This window comes from Equus caballus, chromosome 3 (genome assembly GCF_041296265.1).
Source record: "Equus caballus isolate H_3958 breed thoroughbred chromosome 3, TB-T2T, whole genome shotgun sequence".
NCBI classification, from domain to species: domain Eukaryota; kingdom Metazoa; phylum Chordata; class Mammalia; order Perissodactyla; family Equidae; genus Equus; species Equus caballus.
The window spans coordinates 86,093,497-86,119,493 of NC_091686.1; the positions used below are offsets into that span (position 1 = coordinate 86,093,497).

Sequence of the window (25,997 nt, forward strand, 5' to 3'; positions counted from 1 at the left end):
TGCATGTTCCTTTATATTTTATTTACCATAAACATTAAGAGAATACAGCAAACACTGGAGAAAGGCTTTTAATAATTTTTGAATGTAAAGCTTAGCACTTAAAATTATGCTTGCCCCCCACCCACCCCAATTCAACATGCAGATATCATTTATGTTCATATATGCTGAATCTAGAGGATTACAATCTCAACAGCTTTATGAGAATATCCTTGCCCTGTAACTTAAAACAATTTCACAAACTGGTCTAATACCATCATTCATATAGTTCCCAAAGGTGAATACATTCACACAATATTAACACTAAATTCTGTGTTTCTGAAACATCATTTTAATAAGCCAAACCACAAAAACCCAGGTTCTAGTTGTAAATGTGTTTATGAAGACTGCTGCTGAGCTCAGAGCATGCAGATATTCATGACCACCTAGATGAAGTTGGATATTGAAACTCCTTCAGTAGGTCCAATGATGCAATTTTTCACTCATCCCAAGTATCTCCATATTTGTTTACTTTGACTAGGAAAAAAGCACAAATAATTGATGATGCCAAATGGTAATAAATAAAGGCACTATTTTAAGTTTGCTATTATGATGAAAAGTTACGTTTCTCTCTCATTTGAATAAATGCACATGAGTCATTATAAAAAGGGGCTGGCCAGATATTTGCAAACTGGAAGTTGGACATAAAAAATAATGCACTCTATCAAGAACTTTACATAAATATTTGATCCTCATAACAACCTTATAAAGTAAAAACAATCCTCATTTTAAGGTTGAGAAAACAGATTAGTAACTTGCCCAAGGTATAAGCCTAATAAAACCAGAAGAACTAAAATCTGAATACAGGTCTGTTTAGGCCCAAAGTCTGGATGTCTTACAACTTTATCATAGTACCTAAGTAAATGGGGTATATGTTACAACACATACAAAAAAATTACCAGGAAATAAAGAATAATAACAAACATTTGAATTTTGCTTTTCAGAAAAAAATAAAGTAATAGAAACAGGCAAGTCTTCAGATTGTGGTTAATTCAATCTTCTCTCCCATGAGCTGTTATATTAGTACAAGAAGGAAACAGTTTCCAAAATTCCTGCATTTTACATGAAACTAGATTTTGAAACATGCTCCTCCGTCTTCTCTTTTTAGCCTCTCTTCTACATAGCCTTTATTTGTGAATTACAACTCTTCAGAAGACTCAGGTCTCCACAACCATGCAGAGAAGCAGTTAACGCATGGACTAGGGACCCCTTCCCCAAAACTATTTCAGGGTGTCCGTAGAGTCAGAACTATTTCATTGTTTACTAAGACATTATATGCCCTTTTCCCTCATACTTTGCCTTTTTCCTCTTTACCTTCATTCCCTCAGGTGTACAAAGTAGAGTTTTCTGGAAGCTACAGAATGTGTGGCAACATCACTGCTCTGACAGCTAACTGATAATGTGCTTATATTTAAAAAATTTCTCAGTCTTAATTTCTAATTAGATAAATATCAATAAATATAATCCACACAAACTAACGCTGAAAACTGTAAGTGATACTGCCTCAGTGAATTTATGCTGTTCTGTCTAGATTCTAGAACAAAACATTCTAGGAAATCACTGAAACTATTACATAACTGTTTTTTTCTTTAAATTATAAAGCACAAAAAAATCAGCTTCCTTTTTTACAAGGAAAAACATTATTTCTCATTACTGTGTCATGTAACAGAATTTTAAGACTGTTCAGTCAAAACCACAAATGTTAAAGTCCAGCAAATGCCAAAAGTCTACCATATTTCCTTTTCTTAACCTTTATTACTATAGAAGACCCAACCAAAACACTCCATTTTTGATGTATCAGTGCATGGTACTATACTGTGCAGACATACAGTAGAAAAGGTTCTAAAAATAAGAAAAATACTACTGCCTGCCCCCACGGAGCTTACAGTCTAACTCCTCAAAGTAATTAGCATAACAAAGTACCAGTAAGTCTACATATTACAGAGTAATGGCCACTGAATGCTAAATTTTTTTAATGACAAACATTAACAAGTATGTATTGTTCATTACAAATCCACTTTAAAGTCAGATTTTTTTACATCAATAATATGACAGATATTATCCATTATTGTTATGAAAACAGAATTCTAAACGAAGCAACCACTAACAATTAGAAATAAAATTGGATCTAAAAGAACAATCATAATAAAAAATACTAAAGATTTTTATGTATTTTTGCAATCTCTGTGGCATAACAAGGTACCGAGGACCTATTCCTTCCTTTGACTTTTAAAGAAGTAAATAGAAAACCTTGAGACAATGACACAGCCTCTAAAATTCCTCAGGAGAGATATCATAAAATTTTATATTGAAATAGCTACAAACCCCTATTCAAAATGCTCTGTTACTTTAGAGGTAAACTTGTCAGAAATTTTACTTTGGGTAACGTATAGCTCTTCCAAAAGGGCTTAAAAGAAACTGTGACTTAAAAATTTATAATTAATTATAGAGCAACAGCATTGTTAAAAAAAAGTTAAGTTCCTCTTTTGGAAATGTCCTAAAAGCTGGTTTGTAAAGCATACAACTCTACCTCAGTTTCACAAACATCTAAGAAAATCAATTTCATTATTTGAGCATGATTATGTGGCATTACAGCCCAATTATCAACCTCATGTCACCAGATCTGGTTTTCTGCAATAGATGCATCATTAAAAAAATGATATGAATTCCCAAGGTAACTTCTTTAAGAAAACAGTCAGATGGAAGTATAATTTCTACATTGTATTACAAAACTAGTCTTACTGTCTTAAGTCATACTCCTATCTGGCCTTCATTATTTTCTAACACAAAATGGACTTTGGAACACCTTAAAAAAGGAAGAACTGATAACTGTGAAATGGCTATTCTTTTTAAAAAATGTTATTTTGGTTAATTGCTTGAGGAATTAAACCACATATTAGTATAATTAATGTTTGCAACTAATTCTGCAGTTTCCAATCCTAAAGAGCAAAGGGAATCAGACTCAACTACCATACCTTCTTTTTTTGGCATTCTTTCCTGCATAGGCCTGACTGAGGGGTCAGTCTTATGTGTTAAAGTTACTTCATATGACTCTCTGTTCTTATTCCTTAATTCCTCATATGTAATATTTTTTCTTTTGGGACTTTCTTCAAGGTTGGGATCAGGTCCTAAAACAACAAACAGTTAATAAATGGCGATAAAAGGATTTGAATAAATCCAAAAGCAACTAAGTTTTATAAATGCTCCTTACCTATAATAAAAAAACAATAAAGTGAAATAAAGGATCAAATTACCACCACCATTCCAAAGGGACTATATTTCCCCAAGGTAATTATAAAACTAAAATCTACTTCCTCTTACACTTTTAATACAGCTTTATTTCTAAAATTAAAAAAAAAAAAAATTAAAAACTAACCATGGCTAGAAGAATAACAGATATCATAATATATACCAGTACAATCTAGACTCATTAAAATGCTAGAGTTTTAACCTGGAAAGTTAGTCATACTGTTGATATAATTAAAGAGAAATATATTCTACTAGTGACAACTGAACAAAACTTGACATAGTGTAGATTTCATTTAGTAATATTTCCATAGTTAAATGTTCCTACAATCAGAGCCTACATAAAAAAAATATTTATTTTATCATCTTTATATTTAAACAAAAGTACTTGAAAATAGCTATTGAAAAGTATAAAACATAATCTTTAATTATAGTCAGCATCATTTTCACTTAGGTCTAACAGAGGCAATACTGAGGCAGAAGAAAGTGGCAACTATAATTTCGGCCAGGGAACCAGCATTTATTCTTTCTCTCTCCCACAGAGAGTCAAAGTATGAATACATATTATCAAATAGTGAAATACTGATGTAAAAATAAGGAAGTCATTACGCTTAATATTAGTTGGTAGGACCAAATATTGAATATAAAATGTATTACCAGCAAAAAAGGCCATATACACATTTTTAAAGACATTAATCATTGCTAACATGACATTCATAACTACTAACTTCGGAAGTCTTACAGACCACTCCAAAAGCAGTATTTTTCAAAGCGGTTTTTAATGAGACATACAAATTGGGCATATCATTTTAATAATATATTAATTTTATAAAAGACAATTTTTCTAAGTGGCCTATTTTGGATCTCAATGGTAAGGTCCCTGTGAATAATCAGAAATTTCAAAGCAACTTAACTGTATAGTATAATGTATAATGTATTAAAATGTTTTCATCCATAATCTTTTATTTGCTACAAAGTATACTGCACTGATACAAAACAAACAGGATCTAAATTTCTACTATTTAGTTCTAATAGTATACCGTGTGTGAAATCTAAGTTTTTCTTGCCAAAAAAGAATGCAAAGAAAAATACTGGGTTTAAAACCACTTTGCATTTCATTAGTAATAAGTAATTACTGAACTCATTTCTCTTCACCATATAAAATTCTGAAAGAGACCATGCAGACTAGATTAGTCAGGAACCCTAGGTTCTCACTCCCACTCTGCTGCCAATTAGTGAACATCCTTGGGCAAATCACTAAGCTTCTCTGAACCTTGATTTTCTCAATTGTGACACAGAGTAGTCTGACTAGATGATCTATCTCTAAAGTTCCTTCCAGGTCTAATAGTTTTTCTTATCGAAAGTAAAAATTTTCCATTCTTCTGAAATTCTGCTACAAATAATGAAAACATAAATCAGACAATTAGGGAGAATTTTTTCCACTTATAAAAGCCCAATGAAGATATCCTGCATGGTATAGGGAGCATAATTTACTACTTTGGGAAGATTATAAAGAGCTGGAAGGAATAAGAAAATGTAAAACAGCACTGATTTAAATCTAACTGTCATAAACTATCTATAATAAGTCTCCTAACAACTATGAAGAAGCATTTTCTACTTCGAAAGGTTAGTAACTCTTTTAATTCCTGGTAAGAGAAAGCAGAACTAAAGAGGGCAAGTAGGACTTAAACAAAGCAGACGGTGTCCTGGTAATAAGGGAGGACAACAGCTGGAGAAAGTAAAGGAGGCCACTGCTGGCCCATGTGGCAAGCAGAGTGCAACCTGGACTTACAGCAGCAGGTGAGAAAGCAGAGCAGTGGACAAATGGATGGCTGCTGTGGAGGACATAAAATATATTAAAATACGGGCCTTGCTGTAGTCTTTGGGCAGATACCAAAGGCCTTTTTGTTTGTTTCCTTTTATTTGGAAAAGAAATTATATAACATGGAATGGAATTTTCTAATGCAAACAGAAGGAGGGATGCAAGTCATTACAAGGGAAGAGTGGGTGCCCAGCTAGAGTACAAGAAGAATGGATTTGAACTTGAGACTGAGAAAATGAGAGATGCAGTAAGGGACAAGGACAGCTGCCTTTGGAGATAAAATAATGGCTTTAACCACTCTCTCTTCATCTGCCCACCTCCTTCCCTTTCTGACTAATTGGTGTCTTTGCTTCCAACCATTCAGGAAAGAAAAAAAAAAGAAGCCGAGGATTAAGAGATTCGCAACAACTTTCATCCACTTAAGAATCTCTTTACTCATCTTTACTTCCATTCTCTCTTGTCTCTAACACTCACCCCTGATCCCCAACTCCCTGACTTACGCTCCAAAGCAAAGCTGTCCAGTAGAATCGTCTGTAACAACGAGAATGTTGTGTATCTGCACAGTCCAACACGGTAGCCACTAGCGCATGTGGCTACTGAGCATTTAAAGTGCTGCCAATGCAACTAAAGAATTGAATTTTCAATCTGATTTAACTTTAATTAATTTAAATGGCCATATTTAGCCAGTGGCTACTTTATATCCTGACCTACCTAGACCCCTTTCTGCATCCTCTGGAACCTTAACTGACCTATAATCAACTTCACTCTTTCTACTGTATCTCCTCCCTTTAACCTACACATAGATTCAAATCTCCATCTTAAACAAAAGAAACAGAACCCAAATGCTCCTTTAACTTTGTTCCCCATAGTTACTGGCTTATTGCATTTGCTTCAAAGCAAGCATTTTCAAAGACTACTCTATGAAGTCCACAATCCCTCATCCACACCCTTAGAGTCAGAAATGTTTCAAATGCAGTTTCTCAGATTTTAGAAAAATACTGTAGTATAGAGCCTTTATATTACTTAATATCCATCTATTCAGTGGCTTGGAGCAGCAAAGCATAAGCAAACACTTTAATATTTCTACAACAAAATGCAGGAAAAATCATATTAAGGTAAATAATTATAAAGAGACATGTCAGTTTATGGCAGGGTTTGAAATGAGTTCAGGTCAGATTTCATCACTAGTTACTTATTAAAAAAACTGGTTTTCAAAGCTTTTTTGGTTTTACAATTTTAGATAAGGAACTGCAGACTTGTACTTTCTAATTCCTCACACCTTTCACTGCAAACTAGACCAAAGGAAGGAAGGAAACTAACACTTGCTGAGAGCCTATTACTTGCCAGGCATTACCTCTGATTATTTCATCTCATTCCAAAAGTTCTTTAAGAGAGAGTATTTGCATCTCCAATTGAGAGATCAAGAACTGAAGGATCACAAATTACAGTTACTTGCCCAAAGTCACATAGCTAGCAAATGTCAATCATAATTCAAATCCAGGTCTTAATCCAAAGTTGACGTTTCACTTACATTATGTGATCTTCAAATCTAGTATTTACACAGACTTCATAAAGCATTTTCACATGGATTTTCTCACTTGACAATAGTTCTGTAAGGCAGTTAATTATTATTTTTCTAACATTACAGACAAAGAAGCTGAAAGCCTTTAAGACCAGCCTAACAAAGGTAACCTTTAAAAAGCTTCCTTGAGGCACAATTTATCAATTCTCCTTTGCTATTCCACTAAACTTGGTATTTTCAATTAATGGAACATATTAGTAATTTATCCTTATATTTCTGTATCTTCTAATAGTCTGAGAGAGTTCTTAGGGACAAGAACCAGGTCTTATTCATCTTTACCTCTTCTATACCTAGTAGAGTGCCTCACACCTACTGGACCTCAAAAACTGCTGAATGAATGAAGATACGAATAAACAAACAAACAAACATGCTGAGTTTAGGCTGATGGTGGAACATACAGGTGATGTCCAGCAGAAAAGGTTGTCAAATAAAGTTTATACATACGTTGGACCATAAAATGCTGAAATTCATTTCAAGAGAAGTTTCTACCTTGGGCAATATGATCAGTAATACCAGTGGGAGTAGATTCATTCATAGAAGCACTGAATGGAATTGGCTCATAAGGAGGAAGCATCTCCCTTTCTATGTTGTCTGCTGCTGGGGATGTCACAAAAGAGGAATGACCACTCACATTTGAGTCGTATTTCGACTTTTGAGAATAGTGCCTGTAAAAGAAAATCATATTGTATAAGAAACACGAGTTATTGCCTATACCTTTTAAAGAAGTGTGTTAAGGTATGAAAACTAGTTATTTTCTAAAGAAATCATATAATTTTAACATAGTTATTTAAAACGGTAAAATGAGGTCTGTTTCTTTCTGCCACAAAAACATTAAAAATATGTTCTGACCCACTTACACAACTTAAAAATTGTCTCTCTTAATATAGAGAAGAGAAAAAGTAGATCCACTTTTTTAATTACTAGGCTTCAGAGATCATTTTAATGTGTTTAAAGTTCTTGGGGGAAAAAGTACTCCAGATAGAAAATGTATCCATTTCCATATTAATTTGCAAGTTACTTCCACAGCTAGCAGTCCATAAACACTGTTTCGCTAAAGCAGATATAAGTAATGCTAGCTCTTAGCTCTCACGGGGTTGATGCTGCTTGCCATTTATGATATGACAATTTATCTACCAAATCTACTTAGTCATCTTATTATTTATCTACCTATCCAGACAGAAAGATCCATTTACTTATACTTACACAATTTCCCTACTATTTTAAACACAAGGATTAAAAAGGTGAAAATTATTTAGTGATGGCATTGATAAAATTTGGGAATTCAAAAGAAAAGTCCAAAATAGAGTAACCAAAGGTGTTTGCCAAATTAAAATTCCTTATTCTGGGACACGCACTTCCAACAGGATGCAACTGTATATTTAAAACAAACGTAGATAAATCTTGCTCCACTTTAAAACAAAATTAGCCTTAGCTTGCAGCACAATGGCAAGTTTCCAATAGTCCTTCAGTTAGGCAATGTTTCACGCCCTGAATTACGACAATATCCAGTAAGAACTTTTTAGCTAAATTTGAAAACCTTTAAGAAAGATCAGAATCTGGCCTACCCAGGTGGCGAAGATCGTCGTGCCTGTCCTGATCGTAAAGCTTCTCCAAGAGGGGAATTCTCAAGATTCTTGAACTTCTCTTGGCAAGTTTTCACGTAAGAAAGCTTTCCAGCAAAGTATCCCATGATACAAGCAACTTTTTTGTAAGAACAAACAAAGTGTGACTCAACGTGCCCTTTTAGACAAAAATCTTTTCTAAAAGTACATTTTTTCAAAATGTGATTCTAAATTTTTTGGTGTGGAAGAGAGAAATTTATTGAAATAATGGTAAAAAGACCACATTAGATCACATTCAGAGTTCAGAAAAAGATTCTGTGGATATAACTCACTTTCACAAAATAAAATACGCCCAAATAAAGTTGCTATAAGTTAAATAAACTCTACTTTACTAATTACTTTATTAATACTGACAGGAAAGATAAGCTAAAGGTGTAAAAATGAGGAATCAAAACATCAAAGTTTTAGCCTACTCCCAGGGATTTAGGCTATTTCTTGTCCTATTAAATGGGAATCATATCATTTGCCCAGCTAATATCATAGGATTGTTTTTAAAATTAGGTGCAACAAACCTCTTAAAATAATGAATTGTGAAATGCTACCTAAATACAGCTTTGTTGCATCATGTGTCTGTTTCCAATACAAAAGAGGGGTTAACTTGGAAAGATTCAGAAAAAGCCTCAGGTACTTTTTTTAAGAGCAATTTGGCTTCTTTCCTATTAACCATATACAAGTAAATAAGTTATGCTTATAAATGTAAGTTAAATGCAAATTAAAAGAGATTTATTTTTTTATTAAGCTTAATTTTAAAATACTTTATTTGATTAATCAGAATATCTGAATAACTTTCTTTCCTCATAGACAAAGAGAATTTATTTTCAAATACCATATCTTTACAAAATAATTTTAACGTTCTATCACATTACAAAGAGAAAAAGATGCTTCAAGTAAGTCATGATTTTTAACGCTAACAACAAAACGTCCAAGTAGAACCCCTTCATGAAAAGCTTAAACAAACTGATTTGTCAAAGCAAATAACCAAATAACTACTATGAGTTAAGCAAGACAAAACATTTGGTAAAAACTAATTATTTTATTTAGGCAGAAAAGCTAAGAAAACTAGTGGTGTTCATACTTACATATAAGTTTAGGGATGGACCCATATTTAGGATGACTTGAAAGGATTCCTAAAGACAAAAGAGTAAATATTACTGAGTTACACTAACTGTAACAGAAGGACACATTTACATAATTATGATAAGATGTTTTCTCTTTTATTAAGGTAAAAGAATAGGTTTATGCCAAGTTTAAAAGTATATAAGAAAATGACACAGAAATTATGGTAAAAAATACAAGGAGGCGCTGCCCCCATGGCGTAGTGGTTAAGTTTGGCACCCTCCACTTCAACAGCCCAGGTTCACGGATTCAGATCCTGGGCGTGGACCTACACCACTCGTCAGCCATGCTGTGGTGGCAACCCACATATAAAAAGTGGAGGAAGACTGGCATAGATGTTAGCTCAGGGCTATCTTCCTCAAGCAAAAAAAGAAGACTGGCAACAGATATTAGCTCAAGGCTAATCTTCCTCGGGGGGGAAAAAAACAAGGCAACTATTTCTGTTAGTCATCTGATCTCTTCTAATGGGAAGCAAAAGTAGTAATAAGTGTAGCAATGCAGTGTAAAGTAAGATATATCTATTTCTCAGCAGCTTCAGGCAACCCACAAAGATATAAGGTAAAATCAATACAAACTATCTTTAAAGATTACCCAACATCAGCTTTTTCTATAACCCCAGAGAAGTTTAAAGCTATTTAAAAGAGAGAACCAAGTAAGTTCAATATCAACAGAAATATGAAGAAAATCCAAAGGATTCTACAATCTATTAGAATAGGTGCATTAAGCAAGAACACTTGATACAAGGTCAATAAACAAAAATATATTATTTCTATATACCAGGAACAAACAAAAAGTGCCAAGCTTTTGAAAAAGGTACAATTTATTATAGCACCAAAAACATCAAAGACCAACGAGTAATCTAATGAAAAAATATGAACGATCTCTATACTGAAAACTACAAAACTTACTGAGAGAAATGAAAGCTAAATAAATGGAAGAATAAACCACATCCATGAATTGAAAGAATATTGTAAATATGGCAATTCTCCAAAAATTCACCTATAAATTCAAGGCAATCCCAATGAAAATCACAGAAAGTTTTCTCCAAAATTGAAAAGCTTATTCTAAAAACCATGTGCAAATACAAAAAGCCAAGAATAACCATGGTAATACTGAAGAACAAAATTGGAGACCTGACTACCAACAGATATCGAGACCTATGATAAAGATATAGTAATTAAGACAGTCTAAGTACAATAAGAATAAACTGACCAAAATCAAAAGAGAGTCCAGAAACAGATCCACACATACAGTCATCTGACTTATAACAGAGGCAACATTGTACTGCAGGGAATAAAGAACAGTCCTTTCAAAATAGAGTGCTGAGTCGGCTACATATCCATAAGAGGGGAAAATGTGCCTTGATCCTTCCTCTCACAATATTCAAAACCAACTTCAGATACATGAAAATTTAAATAGGAAAAATAATGCTCATAAAAGAAAGCATAAGAGATTCTTCATGTTCTTATAATAGATAAAGATCTTAACAGACCACAAAAAGCCCTCATCATAAAGAAGAGATCTGATAAATTGGACACTATTACATTAAGAACTACAGTTAATCAGAGTGGGAGAAAAATTGCAATATTTATATCTGAGAAAAGACACTTCTAGGATAGAGAACTCTCACAAAACCAATAGGAAAAAGAAAACAATCCAATGGAAAAATGGACAACAGGCTTGAACACATACGTGACAAAAAAGAGGTATTCAAATAGGCTATAAACAAAAGAAAAAGATCCTCAACTTCATTAGCTCTCAGGGAGATGCAAATTAAAACCACAATGCAATCAATATCATCGTTCACTCACCACTATGGCTAAAATTCAAGAGACACAAAAATAGCAAGTGTTGGTGATAATGTGACAATAGAACCTTACTGATAAATTGTAAGTGGGAGAGTAAATTGGTCCAAACAGTTGTTTGGCAGTATCTACCAAAGCTGAACATATACATTATCTATGATCCAGCAAAATGTTCACTAAGAAACATTGTTTTCATGGCAGAACTATTTGTAATAGTCAGAAGTGGAAACTACCCAACTGTCAATGTACAATAGAATGGGTAAATTGCTGTGGTATATTCACACAGTGGAACTCTATGGCAATGAGAATATACAATCTACAACTACACGCAACAATGTGGAGGAATCTAGAGATGTGCCGATAAACCAGGTCTCCAAATAAAAAGCCCTGATTTGTAATGTCAATTTCCATGGCATACATACTTGCACCATGCCCAATTTCAAGCTAACAGTGGCTTAAAAACCAGCTTGCTAAATAATAAGCTCCTGAAATTTTAACAATCAGTTCTCCAGAGCTGGTACCGGCCAGTTCCAGCACACCACTGCATGAATCTCACAACGTTTAAAGAGGGCACACAAAAGAATATTTAATTGTATGATTTTATGTAAATAAACTATAAAAACAGAACTGACACACTGATAGCTCCAATTCCTTCATTTATACACTGAGAGGATAAGGAGGAGAAAAAGGAAGATGGAAACAATACATACATTTACACAAAAAAGCTGTTCCTTCATTCTGTCACCAAATAGTTATATAGCCCACTTACAACACATAGGAACTACATGCTAGGAGGTAGGGATGTAACAGTAAACAAGACACTCTCTTTACCCTCACAGGGTTTACAGTCTAGAGAGGGAATGAAGACAAACAGAACACAGTGTGATAGTTGCTATTCATCCACTCAAATATTTGAGTATCTAGCAGTGCATTATACCCTCTGTCAGGCGCTGGAGATAGCCCGTTTTCTACAGGGAAGTAGCAAGAATGGAGGCAAACAGACTTGTTGAAGGCTAATGCAATACTTCTGGCAATAGACGGTTCCATTAATTAAAGTGGCAGTGCAGGTGGAGGCAGACAGTTTACAAACATATTTAAGAGCTGAACTACAATAGACAATTAGTAGACAAAGTAAATAAGGGATAGAAGTGAAAAATAATGCCTTAGTTTCCTGGATGGATAGTGATGCCATTCAGACAGGGGAAAACGGAGGAATTGGTCTGGGGAGAAATGAATTCAGTTTGAGATGAACTGAGTTCAGTTTGAGTAGGCTGTAGGAGCGGCCATCCATGTGGAGATATGCAAAATACGGTTCTGGAGCAGTTATCTAGGCTAGAGATAATCATGGGGATTCAGAGCAATAAATGGTCACTGAAGCCCATATTATTGCTGGGTAATAGTATACAGGCTGAAAACTGAAAGTCAAAGTAAAACTCTGGAAAACACAGACTAGAATACAAGCACCAAGTGGTCATGGTTTTTTGTCTTTTAGTGCTATATAGCAAAAACAGTGTATAGTACATATCAGACACTCAAAAAACATATGGAAAAATGGAGGAGTTGCCTGAGATAGGAGAAAAATCGGAAGATTGTGCTTTCATGAAAGCCAAAGGAAGAAAATGTTTCAAGAAGGAATGGTTAAAGTTGTATAATGGTCACAAACAAAAACAGTTCATTGAATTTAAGCAACAAAGAGGTGGTGTTAGTAACCTTTTTAAAAGTTTTGATACATCTTAGAATATACGCATAATCTAGGACACAGACTTCAATGGGTAAAAGAGAAATGCTCATCCACGAAGTCTGGCTTCAAATGCAACACAGTCAGAGCAGGTGGAAAGGGCTACGAGGGAAGATTTTTCTCTTCCGCGTTGTAGAGTTAGAACAGACCTGAGCGTGTTTAAATGTTTTGATAGAAAAGGAATGAGAGAGGGAGCAGCTAACATGATGCTGGGTATGACACACTGTGAAAGCATACACAAAATATCAGGCATTTTGATTAAATGCAAAATGTCTTGGTGGATTCTAAATTCCTTTTCTGAAGTCTTTCTCTCTCTTTTTTTTTGAGATTGACTTTTTTATTAGAATACTCCACCCCAAAAAGCAAAACTCCAATACAATTTCAAGAATAATAAAAGCCCTTAATTCTGGGAGATAGTTACATGAGTAATATATCATTCAATGTTCTTTTCTGTATTTTTTATTCAAAGTTTCAAAACACCAACAATACTGAAACAACACTGACAACGTTATAAAGATGACATGTGACATGCTCAATAGAAAATAACACTATTCCACAAATTAGGATAAATCACTTTCAGCAATTTAACCTTTCTAAAAAATGGAATTCCACTGAAAGGCTACAGGCTCAGTCATTAGGAACAATTACAGAGGAAGATGTTGGAACACTGCTGTTGCTCATGGCACGAATTTTGCAAATGAAATCATAGAGTTATTACATCAATGACAAGTCAAATAATTAATCACCAAATGGTGACTAAGAATCCATGACAATTTTGGCTACAAGAATAATTTGTCTCCTAAGTAAAAGGTCCTAATGTTTTCAGTTGGATGCACTCTAACTGTACGAGAACAATCCTATCAGAATGTATCTGGAATTAGAAAAAGGAAATTTCTTTGTCTGGTTTGGTTATGTGTATTAATTAGTTATGAGCAGGAACAAGACATTCTCCAGCCAGGCAGAAAAAAACCACCAAGCAGTGGTGGGACTTTACTGTTGAAGATGTAAGGTCTGTTTAAATGAGTAGGTGCAATCTGACCCTCTCAATTTTGACCACTTCTGCCTTACCTTCAAGCTCTCCAAAGTCTCCTACTCTACCTAAGGCCCAGAACTCCAAAATTTACCATCTCTGTATCTAATCAAAATGATCATTTCTCCTGGTTCTACTTTAGCTCTTCAATGGCATTTTCACTCCTCCCTGCATGACTTTGCCACTCTACCCATCAGTCTCCTGATTGCCCCTCCCAAGAGCCATGCTTATTATTTTGATAACCAGGTCCCTCGTTCCTGAGATATTCTTCCCTCTCCTTTAATCTAAGTCCTACTCGTCTCCAAAATACAGTTCTTCCAAAAATTTTCCTTGATTATAGCAGCCCTACAGAGCTCTTTCTTTGAAAACCTACAGCACTTGGAGTTTCTACTACACAACTTAGTAGCTTTTGTTAAGATTTTATTTTCCCTTTTTCTCCCCAAAGCCCCCCGGTACATAGTTGTATATTCTTAGTTGTGGGTCCTTCTAGTTGTGGCATGTGGGACGCCGCCTCAGCATGGCCTGATGAGCAGTGCCATGTCCGCGTCCAGGATTCAAAGCGGCGAAACCCTGGGCCGCCGAAGCGGAGCGCACGAACTTACCACTCAGCCACGGAGCCGGCCCCCTTAGTAGCTTTTTAAGTATTTAATTATATTCTCTATTCGCCTCAACACTGCGTTCATATTGTTTCCTCAGATGAACTACCAATAGCTCTTCATTTCTCTTATATAATTCCCCCCATGCCTAGATCCAATTGTTATTAGTTAAATGACAAACTGGATTAAGATAGATAAAATGAGCAGTACAATAACAGACACTATAATTTCTCTGTTCATAATTCCCTGTATCATAGTTTTCCCCTAAAAGTAATGTGATTAAAATGATTTTGTTTTGGGGGGTTTTGTGTGTGAGAGAGAGGAAGATTCGGCTCTAAGCTAACATCTGTTGCCAATCTTCCTCTTTTTGCTTGAGGAAGACTGTCCCTGAGCTAACATCTGTGCCCATCTTCCTCTATTTTGTATGTGGGACGCTGCCTCAGCATGGCCTGATGAGTGGGTGTGCAGGTCTGCGCTCAGGATCCGAACTTGCAAACCCCAGGCCTCTGAAGTGGAGCACGCGAACTTAACCACTATGCCACCGGGCCAGCCCCAAAATGTTTTTTGTTTTACGCTATAAAATAATCCCAGTCTAAAACAACTTAGTCCAAAAGGACATGTAAGTGCATATATATCTTGACTTCTTGCATTTTTAAGATTCCCATCATGGCAGTATACTGTAATGAGGTTGTTTGGGAATTCTTTAAATAAACAAAATTTTATCCTCCCAAATTCTCCCATTTTCCTCTAAAAGTACTTTTCTCAACTATTTGTGTCAATACTACTGTCTAAATATTTCATACCGCTAATGTGAAAAGGCTAAAACTGGGGGCTGGCCCCGTGGCCAAGTGGTAAGTTCACACGCTCGGCTTCGGCGGCCCAGGGTTTCGCCCGTTTGAATCCTGGGTGCAGACATGACACCGCTCATCAGGCCACGCTGAGGCGGCATCCCAAATGCCACAACTACAAGGACCCACAACTAAAAATACACAACTATGTACCAGGGGGCTTTGGGGAGAAAAAGGAAAAATAAAATCTTAAAAAAAAAAAAAGAAAAGGTTATGACTTCCTATCACAATCACATTTTAGAAGGAGCTAGCTAGTTAAAAGAACAGGTTTTTAGGATATGTGGAGGCCATCCTAAGTCACCAATCTTTTCTGGGACATCTTCTCATTCTAAGAAGATAGTTTACAAAATAAACGTAATGAACATTTCTATTGCTTACATCACTAAATTTTATGATTTAGAGACTGATACATTTAATACTTAATGTAAACTCAATTCCACATATGAATACACTGCACTATTTAAGCCAACACAATTTGGAAAAAGAAAGTATCTCTACTTCCCCACTATTATAAGACAAAGCTGAGTTAGGGAGCGGGAGAGCTAGGAAGCTACTGATCTTTAAACCAGTGCATAAGATATAAGAATCACTTGGAGTTTGTGAAAACACAGATTCTGGGGCCCTCACTCAGAGACTGTGACTCAGTAGGTCTGGGATGGGGCCCACAAATTTGCATTTCTAACAAGCTCCTAGGTGATGGTAATGTAGAGGCCTACCTAGACCAGGTTTGTCTCTCTGCCTCCCTGTAAACCATTGCAGGCTTTTAGTTACTTTCTTGCTCTTATAGATTGTTAATGTTGCTACAGTGCAGGAGGACATCAAATTCTTAAATCAAGATACTTGAGTTAGTGGGACCATGGAGACATAACTCTTCTGAGGTTGTAGAAATTCATCAGTGATAATGTTTAATATGATGCATTGTCATAGTTACTTTATCTAAACATCAGGAAAATAACACATAAAAACATGATGATATCCAAAACGCTACATAAATTTGAAGTTTAAATACTTACCTTTACTAATCAGTCCTTGAGTAATCAACATACTTGTTGCAGCCAAAGGCACAGCTATAGGAGAAAAAAGAACTTGTCAACACCAAAAAAGGAAGATTTTGTCTGAGTTCATTAGGATAGGTAAATGCATATCAGTTAAAACCAGCCCGGAAGTATGGTGCCCAATTAAGACGTTTAAAAGAAATTTTTCCACTTTTAAAAGCTGTACTGTGTATAGACAGTGGAAATATAAAACAAGCACATTAAGAAACCATTACAAATTATTAAACGATATAATTCAAGAACTGCCTAGACTGAGGCCTTAAAAGAGACATTCATTAATATCATCAATTAAAACAACATAATAGAAACCAAAAGTTACTTATGGAGTTAGTGAAAGGGGCAAAAATGGATGAGGGAGGCAAAAAGCATATTACAAATAATAAGAGACATTACTGAGTAATTGCTAAATTCCACGCACCATGCTAAGTGCCTTATGTGCATTATCTCATTTACTTCATATCGTATCTCTATAATGTAGGTATTATTACTACCATTTTTAAAGATAAGGAAATAGAAGCTTAGAGATGTTAAGTAATTTGCTCAAGGCCACACAGTCACTTCAACAGTAGGTTCCAGATTCTAATGAAGTCTGTCTTATACTAGATCTCAAATTTTTAAGTTCTGTATTACACTGCATGAACCAAAACACAAGGTATATTTGCCCGAAATCATACAGTGATTGGGGCAAGAATTAAAAAGCATTTATTTTAAATACTAACGTTCCTTCTTCTAAACCAGTGAATTCTGTGAAACTAAATGAAAATATTACGTGTGTGTATATATATATACACATACATATATATATATATATATATATATGTGCGTGTATTAATCCAGAGTGAAAAATCCAAAATCTCCTAATCTCAAAGCGGCTCATAATTTAAAAATCACTGTTTTCTATACCAGCAATGTCCAGTAGAACTTTCTGTGATAATGGGAGTAGTCTACATCTGTGCTTTCCAGTTAGATAGTGTGATTTCACATAGCAGCCCTGAGACTGCTCTCCTTAGAAAGGCCAGCTTGCAAGGTTGGTCCTTGGCTGGTATCTGGGAACTGGACTGCTAAACTGATACAAAACTTTACCTGAATGAAAAGTGGCTCACTGTGCCTAGACTACTTGTACAAATAGTTTATACCAAATTCCTGCTTTTCTCCTAGGAGTCTGGAATTTTGCTACCAGCTGGGCTGAGGGGGCCTAGGTGACCAGCCCCCAATAAAAACCCTAAGCGCTAAGTCTCTAATGAGATTCTTTGGTAGACAACACTTCACACATGTTATTACAACATGCAACTGGAGAGATTCAGCATGTCCTTCATGTGTGACTCTACTGGGAGAGAACTCTCGGAAGCTTGTGACTGGTCTCTCTGGACTTCACCCCACATCCTTTCTCTGCTGATTTTGCTTTGTATCCTTTCAACTGTAAATTATTTTAAACTTAAATAGCTACATGTGGCTGCCACACTGGACTCTGCAGTCAGTTCCAGACCAGGGGTTGGGAAACGCTCTGTAAAAAGCTGAAATGGCAAATATTTTATGTTTTGGGGGCCACAGCCTCTGTCCCAACTACTCAACTGCTATTTTAAAGTAAAAGCACTGAGACAATACATAAACAAATGAACAGAGCTGTGCTCCAATAAAACTTTATTTACGGATGCAGAAATATGAAGTTCATATAATTTTCACATGTAACAAAATATTCTTTTGATTTTTTTAACCACTTAAAAATGTAAAAACCATTCTTAGCTCATAGCCACACAAAAACTGATTTGGCTCTTCGGCTGTGGTTTGCTCAACTCTGGTCTAGATTATACACGGGCAATTTAAGGACCAAAGTAATTATGAAGACATTTGAATTATTAGAGTGATTTCATGATTAAAATCCATTAACTCTGGAATAGGGCAGTAGAGCTTTGTCATGAGACACAACTTGCAGAAACCCTACGTTTTGAATCCTTGCTCTACTACTTACTAAGAGATTTTACCTTTGGTGGAAAAATGCTTTCTCTAATGTTGGTTGGTTAGAATGCCTTCATGTATTACTATTTAAGGTTTTTCAAAGGACAACTCCCTTTCAATTACAGCATTTGTACAATTTGCAATCATTTTTCTCCTTCAGGTTGGTTCAAGAACTTCAACATGAAGAACTGAAGAGTCATACAAGGACAAATACAATGAGTTAGCTGGCCAGCTCCACAACGGACAATGTTTTCTTCATGCCACTTTTTTCTCAGGCCAAGTTGGTACAATGCGAAAAGTAGCAGTCTGGTTAAGGTGATCCTAGTGCTAGTTCTGCCATTTACCACTACATCCGCATAAATCTCAACTTCTTTTCATGCTATCAAGGGTAATGGATTAGAACTAAGGTCTCTTTCTAAATCATGTATTCTGTCACAGAAAAAGAGAAGGCAAAACTGAAGGGGACTTCAGAGATTATCTAGTCTTCACCCTAATCAGAGTAAACTAATGCCCAGAAAGGATAAAGTCAGTTGCTAAAAGCAACAAAGATGGTTAGTTGGAGGTAGAGCTTAGATCAAAACCCAACACTCCTGACTCTCACATCAGTGGCCTTTTCAACACTGTACTACGTGACTCCTACTTCATAAAATAATGTTTCTGTAGGCAAAGCAATAACACTGCTGACCAAAAGCTATTCTGCTTTATGACTACAGTCTCAACCATATCCAATACACGGGCCCCTAAAATTCCTTTAACTCTTCTCCCCTTACAATAGCAAAATGCTACTCTAAATTCATAATTGTTTTGAACTGAAACTTTTATTTATCACAATATTAACAGCCATTTAATAAAGATAGTTTAACACTTACGTAATAAATCAAATTGAATTAATCTCCACAATAGTCCCATGAGATTGGTGAATTATTATCCCCATTTTACAGATAAAGAAACTGAGGCATAGAGACATTAAGAATTTACCCAAAATCTCACAGCTAATACATGATGGAGCTGGGATTTGAATCCAGACAAGCAGGCCTCAGAGTCTATGCTCTTATCATTTACTGCACTGTCTCATTTGAAAACCAGTAGTACACATGCATAAACTACCATTCACAAAATCTATAATGGATACATGACATAAATGTGAATTCATACACCTTTTTAGTAATTCCAGAGGCTGAAAACTACTGTAGCATTTAATACACATTAGAATGACCCTTTTGTGTAAATTCTTTCATTGCCTGTATGTTTGGGCACAGATACAACTGTTTTTTTGTCAGTGCACAGGGCCACAATTTTAAGCAATGGGAAATAAGATGCCTGCTTAGCTACACTTGAAGATGAACAGTAGACTGGAGTAGAAATAAACAGTTACCTTAAAGAAAGAGAATTGCCCCTAGATCAACAAGTCTAATTTTAAACCAAGATGAATATATTTAACAGACTTACAAAATGTGTAAAAATTACCATAGTAAGCACTTTTTCTAGACATTTCTACTTTCATCACAACTTTTTTAAATCAATAGGCACTAGATGATACTCTCCAAAGTAACAGAGATTCCGTTATTCGTTTACATAAATATATGTAAACACACATACTGCACAGAATATCCATATTTGAAGATACATATGTTAAAAGTAAAAAATTTCCTAATGCATGATTATTTAGTCTTTCCTGTCATTATGATATGCAACATCTAGGTTATCTCTAAGAGTAATCACTACTTATTAATACATTAATTTTTTGGCTGTTGTAATTTCCCAGTAATTCAGACATGGTATACAACAAGCTATTTTTTAAGCCTGTCCTTATTACATGCTTTCTGTCCAACTTGTGACTAATCTGGTCTAATACACAGAATTACTTAGGATTCTATTATTCATATACCACAGGTCCTACTTTTAACAGGCATACAAGGGTACCCTGCCCACTGATCACTGCCCTTCAATGTACTTTTAGCACAATGCTGTTGTAGCTATTTGGAATGTTATACATGTACAGCAGCAAAAATTTATCACCTAAGAAATAAATTTGGACACCACAGTACCTATGTGGTCATTAGCCTAACACTACAATGACCTCAAACCCTGTCTATCAGACTTGCCTTTTTCTTAATCCTGTATCAACAGATTAAAAATAAATCACTTTATTCTATCTCCTCTATGCGATCCTCGAAGATAAAAAATCTGTTGTCAGAGTACAATTTTGTTGTCTGAGAAATTATTCCCATACCAAGAGCCAGGCAAATTTTTTAAAGTCTTTGATCCATGATGACTATGCCTCTAAAAAAATTATTCTCACTTGGAGATATGTGTCATCACCTAATTCTTACTCAGGTTATTTCTAGCTTGAAACCTCTGTAAGTCTCTGAATATTAGACTGAGGATAAAATGCAAAGGATTCTATCAGAGCTCCTGTTAGCTTAACTGCTCTTTCTTGATCTTTGTTGATTTCTTTACCACCACTTGTTCCCTTACCCTGGTACTACCCAAACTGTCATTTATTCCATCATTCCTAAATATTAACCACATGATAAATACTATCATCCATTTTATGCTTTTATTTCTACACTTAATTTCTTGGTGAATTCACTAACACAACCACACCACAAACCCTAATTTCTCACATATACCTTTGTTTCTCTCTACTTGCTTACACATCTTCCACTATCAAATGTTGCACCATATACTCAAATGTCCAAATTAAACTTGTTTCCCCCCTTGAACAAGAACGTCAAACTACACCTTTCAAATGGCAATGTCATCATTAGTCAGCGTCCTAAGCTGGATATCCTGAAGTTAATATTTCCTTCATTCCTTCTTAATCTATTTAGAAATCCCATTAAGCGTCTTTTAAAAAACCTTCCATTGTCATCCCATCTTCTCTAGTCCAAATAACACTTCAATCAACTGTCTCCTCAATGACTATATACCTGAGCTATTGCCAAAAGCTCAGAACAGATTTCACCAAGTACAACTCCTCATCCTTCTAACCCATCCTACACACTGCTAACTAATCTTTCTTCAAAAAAATTTATATATCATTCCCTTGGCCCAAGAACCTACAGTACATAATGAATCAAACCTTTAACTCCTTTGTAGTATGTTTATTTTCTACCCCCAACAAAAGACCTCTGCTCCAGTCAGTGAAACCTCATGACTCTAGTAGCCATCAAGTTATTGTAGACTCTACCTTTGTTCACCATTCCTTTCTTGTAAATGCTCCTCCACTATTCTTCATGTACCTAAAGTCCTACTAGTTGTTAAATCTCATTTGTTTAATAAAGTCTTTTTTAGCTAAATCAATTCCAATTAATTTATCTCTTTTTAAAATTCCTATTGCTGTTATACACTTAATCTTTCTCAAAATGTTTCATGAGTTAGCTTTGACTCAACTACAGTATAAAATTACTTTAGGATAAAGACTGTGTCTCATAAAACTTATCTTCCAAGCATAGTACCTTACACTCCGTGAGCATAAATACCAGGCCGACTGATGGAAATGTACAACCTCTTTAATGACTTAAGTCACTCTCTCCCTTTTTTAAAATTCCATCCTGCCTTTTTGTGAGAATTACCTTATCTGAAAGGACTGCAGTGATCAAGTGAAGCAACACCAGGGTTCTGTTCAAAAGCAAGATTATGTTTTATGTTGCTTTCCACATTCTCTGTATTTAAAAAGCAAAATCTCCATGTACAAAGTCTCTAGTCAGAAATCAAGAGCTGGTAGTGTAGTAACATTTCACAGTGATAAAATGAGAACTAATCAGTCTTTACCATGTAACAGTTAAAGTGTAAGAGTTAAAATCATGAGCTTCTGTTTCAGACTTGGCTTCAAGTCCACACATCACAACTTACCCATTGTGTAACACTAGATAACTCATTAAACATCTCCAAACCTCAATTTCTTCATCTGTAAAGTGAGGATGATAGTTTTCAACCTTATTGGGTTGTTTCTATATAATCCATGTACACACAGTAAATACTATTACTATTACTAACAAAAATATTGTGGTTTTGAAAAAAGTTCTAGAAATTATTACTTCAAAATGTGTACAATTCTACTTCTTTAATCAACCTCTTTTAGTAATAACCACAATATGCCAAAAGTGTGCAATTTTTGCTATATGAAGTCATTATAATTTCAGATACTAAAGGTCAAATTTTGTTGCTTAGAAAATTTAACTTACATCTGAACCAGAAGCTTTCATCGTTGCATTCTGCAAAGACTCTTCTTTCTTCCTCTGTTGGAATGTAATCAGCCCCTATGTCTTTTTACCAAAGAAAAGTAGCAAACATTAAAAGGTCCATGGAAAAACTAAGTCTAAAAAATTACCTTAGTCTAAACATTAACACAATGTATTCGGCTTTCTTTCTAAGGAAGTAATTTAACAAATGGCTTATAAACTTTTAATAAATTTGACTTCAAAAAGAAGTTAGAGATATTATCTGCTGTCAGGACTAGCTATATAATGTGCTGGATCTGGCACAAAATGAAAATTTGGGACCCCTTGTACAAATTATAAAGTTCAAGACGGCAATTGTAGATCATTAAACCAAGTGTGGGTCACTGTGTGACTGCACAGGTCACAAAACCATCAAGCCAGCCCAGCTGCTACTGTTACTCAAGGCAGCAAAAATTTCTCTACACAGGAAGTGCTTCTAATTATAAATACTTAATTGATAGTTACGGGGAATTGGTCTCGGAACTTCTGCATTCGGCTCTCGAAAATCAGCCCTCCCATTCATCTTTCCTGCATCAAAAACATTTATATTAAGTATTAGAAATGATTACAAGATAGGGCAAAGTAAATCAAGATGTAGCATAGTAAAATTACCAGTCTACATAACAATCAATCAACAAATATTTACCAAACACTACTTCATTTGAAGTACTTGACATAAAAAAGTTAAATAATAAAGTCACACTTATTAACTAATCTGGAACTGATTATTCACCTTAAATCCTTTAACTGAAAAAGAATAACAGATGCTTTATAAGTATTTATCAACTGATACCAAGTTAAGATACAAAAGAATTTTAGTAGACATATTTTTCCTCCTGAAGCTAGTTTATTTCACATTATTCTATGTTTGGATCCTTTCAGAAATGAAAGCCCAATGATTAGGATAATTCCCCAAAATACAAGCAGAAAAATCTCAAAAGTCCTTTCTGGGCTTTCATTTTTAAAAAATATGATAATCATCAGGAAACACAGAACCTCTCCCACAAAGCAGTACTCCAAAAAAATGGAATAACAAAGACGTCACGTCCTTCTCCCTGTGGTGTAAAGCTAACAGCAAATTCTGTATCCTCCAAACTTCCCTCTCTCCCCAAATAGAGACTTAGAAGAACATACGAGATATAAAAAATGCATAACATTTCAAAACACACACTTTTATTTTTGTTTCTTTGTTTTTCAACCCCTGCCTCAGAGGACTTAGGAGACCAACACAGTAGATAATTATCTATTTTACAGAACGCTCACATGGGATCATGATTATTCCCACCTTAAAAACACGAAATTTACATGAAAACGGGAAATGGCCTACGCGATGAGGATAGCAACTGGGGCCCTTCCATAGCTCACTTACTCAGTAAGACAGCCCTGAGGGCCTACTACATGCCAATCCCTTAGCGAGGGAAAAGGAGAGACAGGGTAAGAGGAATCCACGGATGCATGGAGCTGGCTGAATAAACCACATACTTATATCCTAAAACAACCGTAAAGAGTAATGAAACCCTCTTACTTCCCACAACAGCATCCTACCTAGAAACCCTACAAAGAGACTGTCAGGAATGACAAGGCCCCTCTACATAACATCATTTGAATCTCTTAATCCCAAAGAAAAAAACTGAGCTGAACCCTCGTCGCCCTACGACCGTCGACTGCAGCACTCCATCCCTCACCCGCTACATCCGCGTCTCCCACCTGCAACAACCCCCCTACACCCCCGTCACCATGAATTTTTCCCATCCACACCCCCCTGGAACACTCCCTCACCTCCCCCGGTCACCGGCACCCAGGAGCCCGAACCCAGCAGCGCGCTCAGCCCACCCTCACAGACGGGAAAATGGCGGAAGGCGCGGGATCGCGGCGGGCCGCGCTGAGGCGGTGAGTGGCGAGGTGGGGGGCGGAACGGGGCTGTCTGCGTCACCTCACCCACCTCCCGACGACGACGGCGGGCGGTGGCACGGCCAGCCGGGCGGTCACGGGCAGAAGGCCCGGAGGGGACCCGAGAGGGGTCAGGGAGGGGGAAAAATGCGCGGAAATCTGGAGGCGCGCACGACCCCAGCAGAGTTGGGGGTGGGGAACGGACAGCGACTCGGCCGCCTAGAAGTCACCCAGATATGGGCGCAAAATGACCGCAACCCGGAAGCACTGGCCACCTGCGGACGGAAATGACGTCAAGTGTGCCCCGCGGAGTCTAAAGGCGAGCAGCTTCGGAATAGACGCAGAGGCATGCGCCTGCGCCTGCCGGCCCGGTCTTCCTCTGCTGGTCCCTCCTCTGTTTACCCCCCAGGCCGCGGCGCTCACGAGCTGCGCTGAGGCTGCGCTTGCCGCCCCTGCGGACGGGGAACTCGGCTCGCCCTCTCCCTGGACCTCCGGGGGACGCTTGGTTTCAGGCTGTTCTGATGGCCGACTCTGATATTCCAGTGACCGGCTGACAGGACCGTGCTGGAACCCCCTTTTATCCTCTTGTTGAGAGTTACCGGCTTTTCTTGGATTTCTCTGTTTTTAGGTTTTACATAATTCATTTCATTCTTTGAGCCTCTAGGCTAAGTAGTATAAAGTAATTATTAAGCATGCGCAGTTGGCTGTCAGACTGTTGTGAGTCCAGCTTCTGACTAGTTTTAGAACCTCAGGCCTGGTAAGGGTCCTCTCTGAGCCTCGGGTTTTTCTCATCTGAAAAACAGAAATAGCACCTACCTCATAGGGTTGTTAGGATTAAGGCAACACACCTAAGAGGAAGCTTAAGCGCTCAATGGTTCTGTTAATGGGAAAGTCTGTATTTGAATGCGGGGCTTATGACTTCCGTTCATCAGAATCATGTTGCCACAGCCAGCCACCATTCATTCATTCATTCATTCATTCTACAAATATTTATTGAGTGCCTGCTATGAGCCAGATACTGAAAGTTATTGGTGATTCAGCAGAGAACAATGAGCCCTACCCGTTTGTTTCATCATCTCCTAAAAACCTCTCAGATTTCTCACCTCTTTCTGAGCCCTTCGGCCACTATCCTCATTTCATCTTTTACACTGCCTCCGGAGCTGCCCCAAATTTATTCTCCCACAGACACATTTAAGAGAGACAGCCTATGGTGATCCATCTAAAACACAAATTCAACCCTATGGTTCCTTCCTTAGAGCCTTTTCATAGCTCCCATCATGCACGGAATATAAGGTCCTTCACAGCTTGGCCTCTGTCCTCTTGAGCCTCACTTTCTTCTATTGTAGTTTTCACCGATAAGAAACAACCTGCAGCCCTTTGCACTCACTGTTTCCTGTATGCTGTTTCCCCTGGCACAGCCCTCCTCCCT

The 25,997-nt window shown here is 36.5% G+C and overlaps 1 protein-coding gene across 8 annotated transcripts; it reads right to left on the reverse strand.

Moving 5' to 3' along the window:
- On the reverse strand, nt 1-25,210 carry OCIAD1 (OCIA domain containing 1). Of its 8 annotated transcripts, none has more exons than XM_023638116.2 (9): nt 24,621-25,210; nt 23,144-23,206; nt 22,643-22,723; nt 16,455-16,508; nt 9,388-9,435; nt 8,252-8,387; nt 7,176-7,351; nt 3,012-3,164; nt 1-513 (listed from the first exon to the last, which is right to left on the reverse strand). In XM_023638116.2, exons 2-9 carry the CDS (start codon nt 23,199-23,201, stop codon nt 476-478), a joined length of 744 nt encoding a protein of 247 aa, XP_023493884.1. In that variant the 5' UTR covers nt 23,202-23,206; nt 24,621-25,210; the 3' UTR covers nt 1-475. The 8 variants fall into 8 exon arrangements, with proteins under 8 accessions (XP_023493884.1, XP_005608844.1, XP_023493885.1 ...); XM_005608787.4 differs by having other exon boundaries at nt 24,458-24,863; XM_023638117.2 differs by having other exon boundaries at nt 24,512-24,845.
- Between the last annotated feature and the right edge of the window lie 787 nt (nt 25,211-25,997).